General features: G+C 49.6%; 6 protein-coding genes across 6 annotated transcripts; 1 reads left to right on the top strand and 5 right to left on the bottom strand.

The window, feature by feature from the left end:
- Window positions 1–45: 45 nt before the first annotated feature.
- On the bottom strand, window positions 46–1,059 carry N7503_004653 (glycoside hydrolase family 43 protein; the record flags this gene model as incomplete). Its single annotated transcript, XM_057064200.1, has 1 exon — window positions 46–1,059. One exon carries the CDS (start codon window positions 1,057–1,059, stop codon window positions 46–48), a length of 1,014 nt encoding a protein of 337 aa, XP_056921943.1.
- A 407-nt stretch (window positions 1,060–1,466) lies between these two features.
- N7503_004652 (uncharacterized protein) lies at window positions 1,467–2,072 on the bottom strand (the record flags this gene model as incomplete). The annotated part of the gene is made up of 1 exon (XM_057064199.1): window positions 1,467–2,072. One exon carries the CDS (start codon window positions 2,070–2,072, stop codon window positions 1,467–1,469), a length of 606 nt encoding a protein of 201 aa, XP_056921942.1.
- A 479-nt stretch (window positions 2,073–2,551) lies between these two features.
- On the bottom strand, window positions 2,552–4,899 carry N7503_004651 (oligopeptidase family protein; the record flags this gene model as incomplete). Its single annotated transcript, XM_057064198.1, has 2 exons — window positions 4,770–4,899; window positions 2,552–4,673 (listed from the first exon to the last, which is right to left on the bottom strand). The coding sequence occupies exons 1-2, from the start codon at window positions 4,799–4,801 to the stop codon at window positions 2,552–2,554; spliced, it is 2,154 nt and encodes a 717-aa protein (XP_056921941.1). The 5' UTR covers window positions 4,802–4,899.
- A 343-nt stretch (window positions 4,900–5,242) lies between these two features.
- On the bottom strand, window positions 5,243–11,917 carry N7503_004650 (ATP-dependent RNA helicase BRR2; the record flags this gene model as incomplete). The annotated part of the gene is made up of 2 exons (XM_057064197.1): window positions 5,243–5,768; window positions 5,832–11,917. The coding sequence occupies 2 exons, from the start codon at window positions 11,915–11,917 to the stop codon at window positions 5,243–5,245; spliced, it is 6,612 nt and encodes a 2,203-aa protein (XP_056921940.1).
- A 345-nt stretch (window positions 11,918–12,262) lies between these two features.
- Window positions 12,263–15,372, top strand: N7503_004649 (mismatch repair ATPase MSH1; the record flags this gene model as incomplete). The annotated part of the gene is made up of 3 exons (XM_057064196.1): window positions 12,263–12,634; window positions 12,687–13,608; window positions 13,661–15,372. 3 exons carry the CDS (start codon window positions 12,263–12,265, stop codon window positions 15,370–15,372), a joined length of 3,006 nt encoding a protein of 1,001 aa, XP_056921939.1.
- A 1,029-nt stretch (window positions 15,373–16,401) lies between these two features.
- N7503_004648 (ribonuclease P subunit p30 family protein) lies at window positions 16,402–17,400 on the bottom strand (the record flags this gene model as incomplete). The annotated part of the gene is made up of 2 exons (XM_057064195.1): window positions 16,402–17,249; window positions 17,325–17,400. The coding sequence occupies 2 exons, from the start codon at window positions 17,398–17,400 to the stop codon at window positions 16,402–16,404; spliced, it is 924 nt and encodes a 307-aa protein (XP_056921938.1).
- Window positions 17,401–17,560: the final 160 nt, after the last annotated feature.

Genomic DNA, 17,560 nt, shown 5'->3' with positions numbered 1-17,560 from the left:
TCAAAGTCCTTCGGGCATCTTTCGGGCACTATATAGCATAATGATCTATACAACTTCAGCCAGTTGAATTCTCCCCTCATCATCATAAACAATCTCCCTCATCTTAACAGATCTCAAATGATCCACCCCGTTCGACAACTCACAATCGTGATAAAACAAATACCACTTCCCTTGAAACTCAACAATAGAATGATGTGTCGTCCACCCAAGCACCGGTTCCAAAATCCGTCCCTGATAAGTAAAAGGTCCGAAAGGCGAAGACCCTGTTGCATACACCAGGTAATGTGAATCTCCAGTTGAATAGGAGAAATAGTAAGTCCCGTTATACTTATGCATCCACGCAGCCTCAAAGAACCGTCGATCATGATCATCTGCCTGAATCAACTCCCCAGTTTCCGGAGCCAAAATCTGCAGTTCGCGTGGTGGTGCAATGAACGATAGCATATCATCTGATAGCTGCGCTACACGCGGACCAAGAGCCACAACACCTTCACCAGAAGGCTCCTGAGGGCCGGATTTCGAAGCGTCGAAGACCAATCCGTTCATAGCATCATCACCACCACCAGCGTCATTCTTGCTCCAGCATTGCAACTGACCACCCCACAAACCACCAAAATACAAATATCCCTCCCCGTCCTCATCAACGAAAGAAGCAGGATCAATGCTATAGCTGCCCGCAATGAAATTATCCTCCGGCACAAAGGGACCTTCAGGCTGAGCCGAAACAGCCACACCAATCCGAAAGATCCCCTCCTTGTCACGGGCAGGGAAATACAAGTAAAATTTCCCATTTTTTGTTGCGGCATCTGGTGCCCACATCTGCTTCGATACCCATTTGACATCATTGGCCGAGAGCACGATACCATGGTCTGTTACCGGGCCTGTTGGTGAGTCCATGGAGAAGACGTGGTAGTCATTCATATCGTACTGGTCACCATTGTCGTTGAATTGGATATCTGTTTCCCGGTCGTGGGAGGGATAGATGTAGAGTTTGTTGTCGAAGACGTGGGCGGATGGGTCTGCGGTGTAGAGGTGTGTGATGAGGGGTTTAGGAGACATTCTGGATATGTGTAAGTACCTGATTAGGTAGGTACTCCCAACGTTAGGTATAGAGAGGAGCTTTGTCTGGATCTAGAATTGAGTGAGGCTTGAGTGGTTATATAGCCACATTTCTATTGCTTTTAACCGTCGCGGCTAAACAATCGCGGGGAAAGTTCCGTTTGGCAATTTTAGGAGATTGAAATCCATGGAACAGAAGAGAACTTCCATTAGTATTAATGAGTGAATAATTAGGGATAAAGGATAAAGGGTAAATGTCGAGTGATACTATTTGAAGTATTTTACCCTGAAAACAAGCGCCGGCAATGTTTCATTATCAAGACAAAGATAGTCGCTAAGACACCACCCCCAGTCTACAGAGTACAAATCTAAGCAAAAAAACCAAAGCTGCCTGATGCCAACTAAACTCACTTCCACCCAAAGGAGTGGTACTGCTCAGCTTGCGCTTGTGCCAGAGCCGCCTGCCACTCTCTTTCCATAAGTAACATCATCTCCCATACACTCTCGTCTTCCATACCTTGGGTAATAGTATCTGTTACAGACTCATCAGATGTGATCGGTGCTGTTGTCCCAAAATCAATCTGGAATGGCTCCACGAATGGCGGTGGAGAATCACAGCCGCGCAGCCCGATAAAGCGTCCAAAACGGCGGCGCTTGGTCTCAAGATCAACATCCTCAGCCTCGGTACCGACCCATGGCTGTTGGATTGGAGCTGGGTACATGAATGTTTCTGGTACGGGAGGAGAGATTTGATGAAAGTCTTGTGCAAGTTTATCGAGTTGACAGTTTGTGAGTAGGTGGTATGAAAGCATAGTCTGAGGAAAATCTGGAGGTATTTGGGCAGTTTTGCAGCTGACAAGAGGATGCAAATTCTGCCCGAGGTACTGGAGGACAGCAAGAAAGTCTGGATGATATAAAGACCGAGGAGCATGAATATGTGTTTCTTCTGTAAGCTTGGAGCCAGGGACAGGCCAGCTGTTTTGTCGAGATGGTGAGATCGGAGTCGCAGGCATGATGAGCATAAACCGTGAATAGCTTCAAGGGAAAGATAATGAGCCAGTATAATTATATAAATGGTGTAGAGTGAAGTGGATAGACAGAAGTGAATAGAGTGGAGTGAACAGAATAAAGTGAATCGAGTAGAGTAAATTCGCTAGATAACCGAAGCAGTGCTAATCAAGAAAACACCCCGAGCATTCAAGTCAATCGAAGCGCACTTAAGTAGTTGCGGCATTCGTTGATCTTGATAATGGCCATTATGTAGACAATGAGATGAAACGCCCCGGAATAGCGCTTTGTAGCCTCAAACCATCACAAAGCGAAGCACGCCCTTTGTGGCCACTCGACATAATTCCTCAAAGAAACTGATCTCGTGTCTTTGTTCTAGATCTGAAGAAACCTGAAAGAGGGAGCCAGTGCCACAGAATTATCACAGATCAACGTCAGAGTGTTTCATGCACATTAATAGGTGCGTAGCCAGTACGCTAAGCGATTAGAGGGCCAGAGTGTTCATGGCTGACAGGTCTGGTTCGTCCGAAACTGCAGGCAGACCAGTGTACTTGTTGATCCAGTTCAACACAGTCTTGTGCCACATGAGAGAATTCTCGGGATTCAGGACCCAGTGATTTTCATCAGGGAACGTCAAGAAGGCACTGTCGATACCGCGCATCTGCAACACATTAAACGCGGCCAGGCCTTCGGCGATCGTCAGCCGATAATCCAGCTCGTTGTGGATAATAAGGTGTGGCGTCTGCCAGTTCGCAGTGAAGCGCGATGGATCCCACTTGGCCCAATTCTCCGGCTTTTTCCAGATCGGGCCTTGAAGGTCATGAAGGGGGAAATATTGTTCTTCGCTAGCCAGCTGCGATGTCATGCTAAAAACACCATCATGAGTAACCAGTGCTTTGAACTTACGACCCAGAGGATGGCCTTGGATCCAGTTCATCATGTATCCACCGTATGAGGCACCCAGGGCGACAGCCCGTGTGGTGTCAACATATGCGAGGTTCTGCTCAATGTATTCAAAGCCCTTTACTAGATCTTCATAGGGCCGGCCTCCCCATTGGCCAGTAATTCCATCCGTAAAAGGCTGGCCATACCCAGTGCTACCTGTTGGATTAGGTGTAATCACAACATACCCTTGCTCTGCGAAGACGGCAGGATTCCAGCGAGTACTCCATTGGTCATTCCATGCTCCCTGGGGACCACCGTGGATCAGATAGGCCAGAGGGTACTTCTCGCCCGGCTTGAAGTCGGAAGGCTTCACGACCCAAGCATGTACTGGGTGATTCTCTGCTCCATGGAACCAAATCTCATCCACCTGGGTTGGCGAAAGGCCAAATGACGACCCTCCACGGCCGCTTGACGACACAACTTGGATTGCTTCAGGGCTTGCCGGGTCGATTATGGACCATACGCTGTTATCAACCAGACTGCTGCTAGATATAAGTAGGCTGGAAGAGCCTGCAGCCGCAGGAAAAACATCATTCACGTATCCCGACCGGGTGAGTCTCTTCAACGCATCAGGCTTGGCCTTTCGGATATCCTGCAAAGGAAGCTGATAGAGGACTCCACGTCCAATTTCCTCAGTCTGAACGAGTAGCGATTTGTCATCATGGGCAAACGAGATAGCAGAAGGACTCAGGTCCCAAAGCCCCTTGCCATCATTTGACTCGAACACTTCGATCATGTCTCCATTCCATGGGTTCGGAACATACAAAATGCGATTCTTGTCAGATTCGTACCCATCCTTCTGCATAGCCAGCAAAGCAATGGAACTACCGTCCGAAGACAAAACGGGCGAGGACATTGCTCCCTGCAAACCAGTAACTTTGCAAGTCTTGATATCAGAAACGCTCATGCTAGTCCAGGAAAACATTGGCGCATAGTAACAAGAGCAGGCGGTATGTGTTGCAGGGTTCAGGCCAGGATCCTTGCCAATGAAGACAATGGCAGATGGGCTAATGTCAAAGTCGCTGGTTCCCCCAAACGGTGGAATTGGAGACTCAACGCCTGTCAGTCCAGACACCGAAATCAGGTTCGTGAGGCCGGACACCGAGTACTTCCCAGCCAGCCTGCGGGCGGGCGATAAGGGAGTTTGCTCCAGGATTCCATAAAAGATCGAGTTCTTCTGGGGTTCAACATAGGAGTCCCAGTGTCGGACGAAAAGAGAAGTATACAGGCGACCCGTTGTGTGGGACTTTTTCGCATCCTGGGGGTTATACAGGGAACCGTCCTGGTTGGCCTTGCCGCTGACAGCGAAGCCGATCTTGCCGGGCTCGATGACGGTGACCTTCAGATCCGAGACTGGACCCGGAACAGTGCCCGCAGTGTATGTGTTATCAACCTGGCGAGCATCGCCGACGATGAAGCTGGTGTTCCCATTGGTCTTAGTCTTCAGCCAAACCAGCTGATCATCAGCACCCAGCCACTGGGGATTGCTGGCACCGGGGTCGTTGGTGATAAGGGCAGATCGACCACTTTGAATTTCAATGACTCGTATCTCGTTGGTCTTGGAATGTGACTCGAAGGAATAAGAGGTCTGGGTGTAGACCGCGAGAGTGCCGGCTGCGTTGGGAACAGCCGAGGATCGCCTCGGCGCGCCAAGGAGGACCCTGAGGGTGGTCAATTCATTTGTGACATGAAATAAAAGATGTTTCGCGTGCGATATTTTGAAAATTGAGATTGTTTGAGACTCAAGAATAACTCACTCGGGTGTAAACTTCATGGAGCGGATGGCCATCACCTTGGTGGTATGGTGAGGAGCTGCGATAAGATAGGTAGATCGTAGCTATCAAGACAGCTTTCCAATGGACTGGAGCTCCCAAAGCTAACTTAGAATGGTAATAAGGAAGAGTGCTTAGATTTCAAGGATACTATGTGAAAGTGCAGGAAAGTGCAGGAAAGTAAGTATATTATGGAAAGAGATTGTGTTACGGTGAGATAAAAGGGAAGGTGTACTCCTTAGACAAGGGGTTGGGGTTGCAACGTGACTATTTGCGGGGTCACGCCACTGATCTACGGGATTGGCGCACTTCATCCGTTGATCGATGATCGATCTACTAGTACTCTGCTCTAGTGGACTATTGACTGAATAAAATAACACCTTTTATTTCCGATAAAGCTCCCAAGAACACATTGTGAGCAACTATTAATACAAATCCCAATAACACAGATTGTCCATTTACTCGTCTTCCTCTTCGCTCTCATCCTCGTCCATTCCTTCAGCTGCAGTGACGGTGAATGTGGGGGCCTGATCCACACCAACGTAACTGTCGCTCATTAGGTAGAGAGTGAGCTCATGCTCACCAGGCGTGGGCACAACATATTCTAGGCGCAACTCCAATTTGCGACCAATAGTGACTCGCTTGATGGCCAGCAAGTTCTTTGTTTTCTCATCACCGACCACAAGCCACCAGTTCTCCATCTTCTGACTGGGATAGAAGGGGGCGTGAACGACGGTATCAACTTCATCATCCTCATCCACCTCCCGTTCAATCTTGACCTTGAGGTAGGCGGGGTCGCCGGATGTGATGTTCTCGGGATCTTCAACCTCAAAGTCCAGCTCGATATTGGGGTACTTGTCGTTGGTGAAAGCTGCCGCTTGCGCCAATTGCTTGTTGGTCAAACCCAGGCGCTTAACAAGAGCTGTATAGTCCTTGTTCTCCGAGGGGTCCATGGCATCCATAAACTCAAAGATATCATTGATACTGTGTAGAAAATCTATATTAGTAGCTGTTCGGTAGTCAAACATAGGGGAGACATGGACATACTTGAATTCCTTGGCAGCATCAATAACTTCGGGCGAGAAGTGGGGAATCTGCTTAAGGGGACTATCACGGTCCCACATAGCCTGGACTAGCATCTGCGACAACTCCATAGCGTTCATGGCGTTAAGGTGGCCCTCGGAAGAAAGCACATCCACACAGGCACTGAGCAAGTTGAGGACCTTGCGGATGATATCCTCCTGATCCTTGGCGAGATCAATTGGCAGTTGCATGCGGGAGAAGTGAGCCTGAAGCAGAACAAATGCCTTGAAGTGGGGCGAGTCGAACGCAGCCTCAGACATCTTGACCGGGCAACGGTCGTAGACTCGGCGGAGGATATGCTCCTCATGACGACGCATCTGGATGGACTCGAATTCGGTGGCGGAAGTAACAATCTCCAGAATACCCTTAAGCTTTGTGCGAGCCGAAAGGGACAACAAGAAGGTTTGCATGGTAATGAAGGAAATATTGTAGTAAGCGCTGATCATGGCGGCGTTGAGGGGAGAGACACTGTCATCTTCCTCGTCCAAGTCAATGATCTTGGCCTCAGACAGCTCCTTCAACGTGTTCTCAACAAGCTCAGACAGGAACGTACTGAGTCCCTCGTGACTCACATCCCCGAGACCGTAGAAACTGGGGTTGGCCAGCAGGCGACGGTAGAAATATGTGTAGGTCATCCAATCCACTGCATCCTGAGTAGAAGCAATTGTTTTGGTACTGGCCTCGGTGACAAAGGCATCGTGAAGATACATTTGCAAGTGACTCTCCACCGGCAGGGCCTCGCTCAGGAACTTCTTATAGTACTCACGCTTAACAGCAGGCACCATGAGAACACCACGACCAATCTTGTCTTGACCCGGCCGGGAAGCCTTGCCAAACATCTGAAGAATCTCGCTGATGGGGTAATCAATGTAACGATGTTCGCGGCCATCAAAGAACTGAGTGTTCATGACGATTACCAGATGAGCAGTCACCTCCAATTCCCAGCAGCATTCGCGAGAAGCGAGGAGCACCTGGATGGCACCGATGCTGAACAGGTGCGAGACAATACGCTTGTCATTGGTGCTTAATGCCTCATGGTAATATCCGATTCCGTGAGACAGCGAGGCGGCAAGCGTCTGCTCTTGGATTCGGCTGAGAAGGGGCGCCAGCTCTTCGACATCCGCATTCAGGAACCGGTCTTCGTTGTCATCCATACCACAAGCCGCCAAAAGATCCACGGCTGTGGACCGGGTCTGCTTTCGGCTGGGCACAAAAATCAAAGCGGGCTTGTCGGGCGACAGTTGCAAAATAGATTGATAAGCTGGTCGGGACATCGCAAGCATCAGAGAGGGGAAATGAGGAATGGTAAAGGATTGGATGTGAAGCTCCAGAGGAATTGGTCGAGCATTGGGGCTGAAGTTGAAGATGGTATGCTTATTAGCACCAATCCACTCTCCAATGTCACGAGCGTTGGCAAGCGGCACACTTAATCCGACAATGCGCATTGCATTCTCGGTCTGGAGAGCAACGTAATGCATACGAGACACGACTACTTCGTAAACATAGCCACCGTAGCCACCCAGCATGTGAAGCTCATCAGCAATGAACAACTGTACCGTTTGGACGTTCTTGCGTCTCTGCCATTGCCGGGATAGCACGTCCCATTGGACAGGTGTGGCGAGAACAAGGTCGGCGCTTTCAAGAAGCTTCAAGTCCGCAGTGGTCTCCCCAGTAAGCTTAACGAGGGTTTTACCGCCTCCAAGGCCGCTGAGTCGCTTCTGCCAGTCGGCGAGGCGCGAATCGACAAGCTCTTGGAAGGGAGCAATGTAGACTGCGCGGCCGGTGTTTTCAGTTGACCAGTGGCGAAGGAGAGCCAACTCGGCACAGACCGTCTTACCACTGCCTGTTGGTGCACCAATAAAGACATTGTCATCCGAATCAAAGACAGATTTGAAGACCTGGGTTTGAATCTTGTTGAAGTGCTCCCAGTTGGGATAGAGCTTCTGGTACTCCTCACGCTTCAAAGCCTTGACAGGTGCGCGCTGCATATCCAATAAGGCAGTGTGAGGAGGGAATCGTTCCGGAAGGACTAGCTTTTGGAAAGATACGGCAATCTTTGTCTCAGAGTGCATCCAGCGATCGGAGACCAACGAGATGAAGTAGTTGGGGGGCATCGGCTCCGAGATGGGAACAGTAAATTCAACGAGATGCTCATTCATCTCGGCCTGAGCAAACTCACGGCGCAGGAGGAAGCGATCATGGAACAAGATCTCCTCACCATCGCAATCCTCCACCAAGATCCAGAAGTCTTGAGCATTGCCATGAATGGCATCATCCCAGACAAAGTTGGGAGTGAGGGTCAATTCGACACGAAGTAAAGAACGGGTGATTGGCTGAACCTGAGCCTGAACTTCAAGTCGCGGGAACTTGGAGACAAGATCACAAACGACACGTCCAGCCTTGGGCATACCAAGAAGCTCACCCATGCGAGGCGGATCCAAGTCAAAATAACTGGACCAAGGCACGTCGATCCGCTCGGCTTTCTGCAGAATGTCCCTAGGGCAGGAAGGGAATTGGCGCAAAGGGGACATTGTGGGCCACATTCGCTTCTCAGCCATCTTACAGAGGTCAAGCGCAGTCTTTGCGACAGATGTCCATCCCTTTTTCAAGCAGATTTCGAAAATGGCTCGGATGATACGACCGGCAGATTGTGTGACGTAGACCATGTCAGCCATCAGGGCCAGACCGTCCAGCTTCAGCCGAGAGATATAGGCCTGCAGCAGGACGTTGATCTTCGCGTGAGGCTCATCAATTGTCTCCTTAACAGGCACCGGTACTCGGCCCAAAAGCTTGCCCAGCTCCAGTTTCTCGTCTTGGCGAACAGGGATGTACTTAAATTCATCACTTAGGGCAAAAATGCGGAACAGCTCGATGGTAGTAATGGATGGCTGAAGATGCTGAGAGTAAGTGAGCATGGAATTGTGGCCAATGTAGTAGTGCGAAGAGATCCGACCCAGCTCAGTTGCCTGGAGTCGTCCTGTCTTCTTCTCATACTTGACAAGTCCAGCTTTTTCAAGAACAGCAGCAGCGGAGTGAATAAGATCAACCCGCTTCTGTTCCAAAGCATCGTCATTCTCGTAGTCCGTACCCACGCTGTACAATCCCGGTGAACGAAGCATCCGAACGTAAAGGTAGGTGTAGCCTAACCATTCCACACCTTCATCTCGAGTGCGAACATTACCCAAGACGATTTCAGCGTTGAGATTGTCAGCAAGCTTGCTCATGAGTTGAGATTCAATTGGCAATTGCATGTTCATGAGAGAAAGGTAGTATTGGATCTCGGATTGAGAAGTGATGATAATACCCTCTCCAAACGTATCGTATTGAGGTCTACCAGCACGTCCGAGCATCTGAAGAACATCCTGTGGACTCAACTCGACCCAGCTACCCTTCTCAGGAGAGTAAACTTGGGTTCCCTTGATAATAACAGTGTGCGCAGGAAGGTTGACACCCCAAGCCAGAGTGGCAGTACACACAAGAACCTGAATGCTACCATCGGCAAAAAGTGCCTGGACAGAATCACGATCTGCAAGACTCAGACCAGCGTGGTGAATACCCAGACCATAAGGCATAAGATCCTTGAGGGAAGCATCATCAACAGACTCGGCCTCCTCGGAGAGAATGGCACGGCTAGCAGCATCACTGCGAAGGATTTGTCCAATTGTTTCCATCTCAATGGCCTTGTCTCTGATATACTTGGCTGTCTTCGCGGTTTCCTTTCTTGAGTGAACGAAGATAAGCATCTGGTTTCGCTTTTGACCAACTTGCTCCAGAACCTTGTTGTAGCAAATGTCATTCATCGTCTTGAGCTGCTTAATGGCCTTCTTATCCGTAACACCGATGAACTCCTGCTTCAGGGGACAAGGACGGTATGAGCCGTCAAAATGGAAGATTCCCTTCTCAGGGTCGGCGCGCAGGAAGTTCCCGACATCACGGTAATTGGGAAGGGTAGCACTGAGACCAACAATTCGGACAGGGTCACCAGTCTGCTCCACACGGCGAATCGTGCGACTGACAATGCTCTCAAGAACGGGACCACGGTCATCGTGGAGAAGGTGAATCTCGTCAATGACAATAAGACGGACCAGATTAGTGTAGCTAGTTTCGGATGCCTTTCTGGTGATAACGTCGTACTTTTCGGGAGTGGTGACAATTACCTGAGTATCGGCAATTTGCTGCTTGGTGAGTTGACGATCACCAGTGAGCTCGGACACCCGGATACCGTATGGCTCAAGACGTTTTCCAAGGTTTCCAACCTGCTCTTGAACCAGAGCTTTGAGGGGGGAGATATAGATGATCTTGAAATCATCCAGCATAATCTCTCCAGTTTCCGCATTGCGATGCTTGCCAATTTCCCGCAGGATAGTCAGCATAGCAACGTTGGTTTTTCCAGAACCCGTGGGGGCACAGACGAGAAGGTTTCCGTCATCGTGGAATGCTGAAGGGTAACACTTGGTCTGTACACGATTCAACTCCTTGGAGCTTCCAAATCCAACGCGAGCCCAGTCAGGCAACTCGGTGGTCGGGATATTCTTCTCCCCAGCTTCCCGCTTGGCTTTGGGCGGCGGAACATGAATCTCCTCGTAGCCCTTGAAGGTGCGCTTTGTTGAGCCTTGAGGAAGTTTAACATTAGGATTGGTCATGAGGTGATTGCCCTGGTGGAAAACCAGGTTCTCAAGATTGATGAGCTTCTTGGGCTGCAGGCCGCCGACCAAACCACCGTCAGTTGCTGGCTTCTGCTCTTCTGCCGGCGCTGAGGGAACGTCGACATCCATCAGATCCAGCTTCATCTTCTTCTCTGGGCGATCAGCGAGATCATCACGTGCAGACTTTCCGCGAATTTCATCCAGAATACCACGGTGACCAGCCTCGACCATTTGGCTTTCAACGAGGTTGCGGGCATCAGCATCTTCGGCAACCTGTCTCCAACGAGTAGCCCAAACGACCTTATCACGGTTTGTCACCAGCTTGGCGACAACCTCGGCATGCTCGTAGTCGAAAAGCTCCATCAAGTCGTTTTCAACGTCACGAAGAGCTCGTTCAGATCCATCCTCTGCCTGACCACCAAGAAAATCCAGCGCTTGTTGAGTCTTTTCTTGTTGAATATGGGCGTCTGAATACAACGCACCGATTTGTCGTTGTAGCCAGTAGGCGTCGATCTCGCGAGCGGAAACATTCAGTCCAGCTTTATCACCAGCCTTATTATCACTGTCAAGGCCACCATCAATAACCATTTCGTCGCCGTCATCCAGGTCTTGAGCTGATTGATCTATGTCGGCTTGTTCTTGGTCGTCGGCTTCGTCCTCGTCGCTGTCTTCGTCTCGGATTTCGTCAACTGTGCCTATGCGATCTTCGTCTTCGTCTTCTTCGTCAAAGACAACGGCAACGCCCTGGCGTTCGTCGAGTTCGGCGTCCGCATCGTCAAAGCCGCCATCCATATCCTCGTCCTCGTCTTGTGCCTCGTAATCTGTAATTTTCTTACCAAGGTTCACAAGCTCGTTGAACTCTTTCGGGTTCATGGAACTACCCATGAGATCGTCAATTTCCTTCTTCTTATCGAAATCCTTCAGATCTTCATCCTTGAGGTATTCCAAAACAGCATCGGCGGCACTTCGAACGACTTCATGGGGCACGTCGCCAAGGTGGCTTCCAGTAATTGTGAGAATAAGGTCGTAGGTTGCTCGAGTCGCAGGTGTCCGAGGGCGGTATTTCAAGCCTTCAATGAGAGCATCGGCAGCTGAGAGAATACCTTGGCCTCGTAATTGTGCCGGCTGGCCGCGTCCGCGCTTTTTCTGCTCCCGGGACAACACGTCTTCACCTTCGTGAATCGCACCACGTTCGATTTCGGTCGGACCGGCCTTCTTTTTCGACTTTGGCGCATCGTCGCGTGCTATGCGTGAGCCCATCTCTCGGATTCCAATACGGCCTGCAAGAGACTCGGGGTCTCCGGTAGCCTCATCGGTGGATCGGCTGATGAAACGACGGTCCGCCTGGAGAACCAGGTTGGACATCGCCGAGTACTTATACTGAGAGATATTTTGGTCCGCCATCTTGATGGTGTAGGAAGTGTGTCGTTAAGGAGATTAGGGAAGAAAAGAGAAATGAGTAAGTCGCGCGACTTAAAACGGCTTTAATGCGCCGATCTAAAAGGCGTCCACGCCGCACGTCAAAAAGGAGGAATTGAGAAAATTCAAACGGTCTCACAAACCTGGCTCATCCTCCGGCCGCAAGTGAGAAGACTTGAATAGAGGGAGAAATGGAGGCCAAGGTTTTGTGTTAGGTTCAAAGCCAAGGAGAGGCAGCTCGGGAAGATTTCGGTGGCGAAGGCGGAAGAGAGGGGAGCTTCTTGGTTCTGCCGCTCTCCAGATGATGATCTCTCTACATGCGTCGTAACAATGCGCATGAATGGGCCTGCAATCTTCCGGTTGACTCAATCGACATCTTGCTCAGTGGTAGGCGCAGTACACATTCCTCGTGTGCCAAGCTACAAATGCCAGATTTGTCGAACAATATGCCACCATGCGCGTCGCGCTGTACTACACCCACGCGTATCTATCAGCGCGACGCAATCAGCAATTCGAAGAGGTGCCAAAACCCAAGCTACCGTCAAGCTGCAAGACCTCCCGCAGGGCGTGATCAAGTTGGACACGTATTATGATGGGGTTGATGATGCTCCCCGGTACCCGACTGTGGTTCAAGGACACCGCAATAATATGCAGAAATTCAAGAACTGTGTCATCCTGACCAGAGTCGGGGGCTTCTACGAGGTATATACAGTCGGCATGCAGGAACAATAACATCGCTAACAATCTTGGATAGCTTTATTTTGAACAAGCCGAAGAGTTTGCACCATTGCTTAGTTTGAAGCTCGCGTCCAAGAGAACCAGCGCCGGGCCAGTTCCCATGGCTGGATTTCCCTTTTTCCAATTAGACCGTTTTCTCAAAATTCTTGTCCAGGACCTTAACAAATATGTCGCTATCAGCGAGGAGTTTGCTCATAAGACGGAAGACAAAGTTCGATCTGGAGGCTTATTATTTGATCGAAAAGTGGCCAGGATCGTCACTCCAGGCACCTTGATCGATGAAAAGTTCATCGATCCTTCCGAAAACAATTTCCTGTTGGCCATATATCTAGATATTCCTCCTTTGGAAGCCCAATCAAAACAACATGTTGACCCTGAGTCCTCTCAACATGTATTGTCTTTCATGCCTCAACGTGTAGGGTTGTCGTGGTTAGACCTTTCAACAGGAGACTTCTTCACCCAACTTACAACGGCACAAACGCTTCCATCTGCGATAGCCAGGATCGGAGCTCGTGAAATCCTAGTTGACCAGAATGTCCAAGATCTTATCGGGCAGGAGTTGCAGCAGCTCGTTGGACATGAGCATCGTCTTGTTACGTTTTTTCGATATCCCGAAACATTTGCGCCAATGTCAGAATGGAGTACAATGCTCGAGTCTCCGATCCCGGAAGATACGCATGCAAAATTTACCCCAGAAGAGGTGGCTGCAGGGTATAGTCTGCTTGAATACATTCGGGTGCAACTGCAAGGATCGAATCTCAAACTTCAGCCTCCACGTCGGAGACATCTGGATGAGTCAATGAGTATTGACCGCAATAGCCTGAGAGGACTTGAAATGCTAGAGACTGCGCGGGATGGTTTTGGGAAGGGAAGTTTACTTCACGCGGTGCGCAGGACTTCTACCAAAAGTGGTGCCCGTCTTCTGCGCGATCGACTCAGTAGGTTTCGAAGGTCTACCTAACCTACCCATTGCTAACATTTATTAAAAAGCTTCTCCATCCACATCACTTACAGCTATCAATGAGCGACTTGATCTGGTCTCAATTTTTATCGAGAGCGAGGATCTTCGTGATAGCGTAATTCAATTGCTAAAGCGCAGCTATGACTCTCAACGATTAGTTCAGAAATTCGCAATGGGCAAGGGAGACCCGGATGATTTGATCTGTCTCTCACGGGCCATCGAAGCCTCAAAGGGAGTGAAACAAGTCCTTTCTGACTATGAACGGCTTTTGCCGCCCGGGACTGCATCGGATGCCAAAACCAGTCTCGCATCAATGATTTCACGCCTTTATCTTGAGGGACCTACTGCTCTTGCCGATAAGATCCTAGCCGCCATCGATGAAGAGGGCCTTCTCCAACAGCAGCGTATTCAGGACAGCACCGCCGCCGAAGCAGCCAGCTTGGCACAGGAGGTTACTATAAATGAAGGCACGTCGGATGACCTAGAGTCATTGCCAAAGAAAGTCAAATCCAAAAAAAGTGACAAGGCGGCAGTCGAGCCGGAAGCTGGATTGATCGAGACATGGATCATGAGACGTGACGCGAGTGAGGGACTGAATGCTCTGCATACAGAGCTAGAGAGTTTGTTGGATAATAAAGTCGCATTGATCAAGCGACTTCGTGATTATGTAGGGTCTTCATCCCTGAATTTGAAGTGGACTCCTGGTCTAGGTCATATCTGCCACGTTAAAGGGGCCAAAATTTCACAGGCATCTCTTGAAGAGTTGGGAGTGACCCGAAATGTCTCGTCAACCAAGTCTACCCGGTCGTTTTACCTTCCTGCATGGACAGAACTAGGAAACAAATTGGACCGTGTCACAGTACGGATTCGACAAGAGGAACAGGCAATCTTTGAGCGTCTACGTCGTGAAGTGATCCTGAACCTTGTTAAAATCCGGCGCAATGCAGCTGTCATGGATGAGTTGGATGTTGCTTGTTCCTTTGCCACGCTTGCTCAGGAACAGCAAATGGTCCGGCCTATTCTCAACGAAGGGACCTCTCACAAGATCGTGGGAGGAAGGCATCCGACAGTCAAACTCGGCTTGGAGGAGAAGGGCAGGACCTTCGTGAGCAATGACTGCTTCCTTGGTGACCAGGAACGAATCTGGCTCATAACTGGTCCAAACATGGCAGGAAAAAGTACCTTTCTGCGCCAGAATGCTTTAATTACCATCCTCGCACAGGTTGGTTCATATGTGCCTGCAGCATACGCCGAAGTGGGTATCGTGGACCAAATTTTTAGTCGCATTGGGGCAGCGGATGATCTCTTCCGTGATCAATCGACATTTATGGTAGAAATGCTCGAAACTGCTACTATTTTGAAGCAGGCTACCCCACGGTCCTTTGTGATTATGGATGAAGTGGGCCGAGGCACCACCCCCGAGGACGGAACGGCTGTCAGTTTTGCTTGTCTTCACCATTTGCATTACCATAATCAGTGTCGTACGCTCTTCGCTACCCACTTTCACGGCTTGGCGGACATGACACAGAAGTTTGAATACCTGGAGAGGTACTGCACTGATGTCAAAGAGACTAAATCCGGCTCATTTTCTTTTGTTCATCGTCTTCGCAAAGGTGTTAACCGCGAGTCGCACGCATTAAAAGTTGCCCAACTTGCTGGCCTTCCTCGTGAGACCATTGAGTTGGCGACCATTGTGCGCCAGGAATTGAGGAACGAGATCCATCCATCCCGGCCTAATTGAGATCAATCTCTCTTGCAGAGATAGATGGAGTTGCAATAAGTTCTGATGTATTATGACAACGCTTGTTTTTTTCTTTCTCTCACATCTTGTCTTTGATACACACGTTCTCAAAGACAGCTTCAGTCATGTAAATTAGCTTGTGCGATACCCCTGGGCGTTTGTATGTACTTCCAAGCCTCCATCCAGCTCCACGACATCTGAGATGATAAAACTTATACTGTCCTGCAAAAAATTAAGAATGATAATTCCAACGGTAACTTAGAAAGTCGGGACCTTGGGAGATGAATGGCTGGCAGAATTACTTGGTTCAAAGTACGTACGGTACTATATTCCTGGGCAGGTAAGGACCCAGGCCTCGACCAAAGATGTGTGCCTATCACGGGAACACACTTAATGTTTGACTAGGAGTATTCGTTTATGGACTAGTGTACGAAACAGTGAAGAGGGTGGAATTGGTATCGATGAATTTGGAGAGGTGGGTTGCAAATAATTTTGGTGTGACGTTAGAGAAAGATGGAGAAGCAAATAAAGATATGTAATTCGCTCAAGGCATATGGATATAGAACAAATAGATAATGTACAACTTCGCAATGATGTCGATTATTGTTGTCGAGGAGTACTGGCAAAGAGATTCCTCGAAGGATCTCTAAAGCTCCTGCTACGAAGCTCATTTGTGGAATGTAACCACAAATGCATCCACAAATGCCCAGATTAAGGTAACCACTCAAGTCCCTTCGGGCTCCTTCAGTTTCCATGCAAATGGTAGAGAAAAGACATCTTGTTATTGGGACATGGAGCCCCCTCAATTCGACCGAAAAAACTAGCATCGGTGGCTAGTGTCGGTCAAGAAATTTGCATAGATGAACTCATATTGAGATAACTAGCATGGTTTCGTGATGCTGGTAGTGTGCTAGTAGTGTAGCCGCAAAGAGAGGGGGACCCGTCGCTGCTTGGGAGGGGTAGCCGATGCGCATTTCCATTCACCAGCACGGGTTGTGTTCGATAAACAGAAAATTGGAGTGAAGAAAATCAGCTTGCATCTGGTCCTCGTGACTCCAGGCGAACCTTCTTCGCTCGTCGTTTCATTTCTCGTTTCGATAAGGGCTTCTCAGCTTCTTCGGTAACAGCCTCGGAGCCGATAGATGCCTTTCTCTTCAGATTATCAGCGCATTTATCCTGCTGAGCCGTTGTATTCGACTTCTCAGTGCTTTTTTGGTTTGATGCGGTGTTCTCTGGATTGGCTTTCTCCCCGCCGTGGACAATGTCAACGATACCGCGCCAGCTGCTTCGCTTCAGCTTAGCTAGCGCAGTGACCTTCCGCGCCTCTTCGCAGATCGCCTCCTTGCCGCGTTCTTGTGACAGACCCCACACGCATGTTAAATTAATCACATCCCACGGAGCTCGCAGGTTCAAAGCCCTCCGAGCCTCACTTGACACGATAATACCACGGCCGCGTGTGGCCCGAATTAAGGCCATGGCATTCCCAATAAGATTTCGGCGAGCATCCACACCACTCCCCGTGACTCCTGGACCATAGGAGATCTCCAGACGAACGCCACGTGACACCGCAGCGGACAGCATCTTAAATTTGAAGTGGTATGGGAGACGCACGGAGAGATCAAGTGAGATCACATCACATTCCAAGTTGGTGCAGGCATTGAGGAGAGCCTTTTCGTTTGTAGGTCGAAGTGCGACCAAATCGTATATTTGAGTCAAATTGCTCAGACGCTGGTTTTGGGCGGGGTCTGAGAGGGTCAAGTTCAGGCGGGTCAATAGCTGGAGGGATTTAGGCGGATTCGGAGGAAGAAGTGGCGGCGTGAGGCTGGGGGGAAGCTTCCCAGTGATTGTTTGAGACAAGGCGACGGTAGTGTACCCAACTTGAGAGTCAGGTCAGTATCTCATGTGGTCCAAGAAGTATCCATGTGGTAATTAGGGCTGGCAGAGTGACTTACGTTCAGCTAGGAAATTCAGGGTGTGGGGCACCTCTGGGTCATCCGGGCTGTATGGGACATTGAGATCATAAAACATGATGTCTCTGGTCCTTGCAATATAAAGAGGCAGCGGTAGCCAGGTTTCATGGAGATCTTGCAGCAAAGAAATCCAGGTCACGAAATTGTCCGAAACAGGCAACTGAAAATCAGCCCGGCGGAAGGTTCCTCCGAAACACACAGCCTAACTGCTTTCAGAC

Source organism: Penicillium pulvis, assembly GCF_028828015.1.
Source record: "Penicillium pulvis strain IBT 33274 chromosome Unknown contig_23_segment0_segment0, whole genome shotgun sequence".
Taxonomy (NCBI): domain Eukaryota; kingdom Fungi; phylum Ascomycota; class Eurotiomycetes; order Eurotiales; family Aspergillaceae; genus Penicillium; species Penicillium pulvis.
Note: the sequence above shows the minus strand (reverse complement) of the source record. Positions and strands in the feature narration are given on the sequence as shown.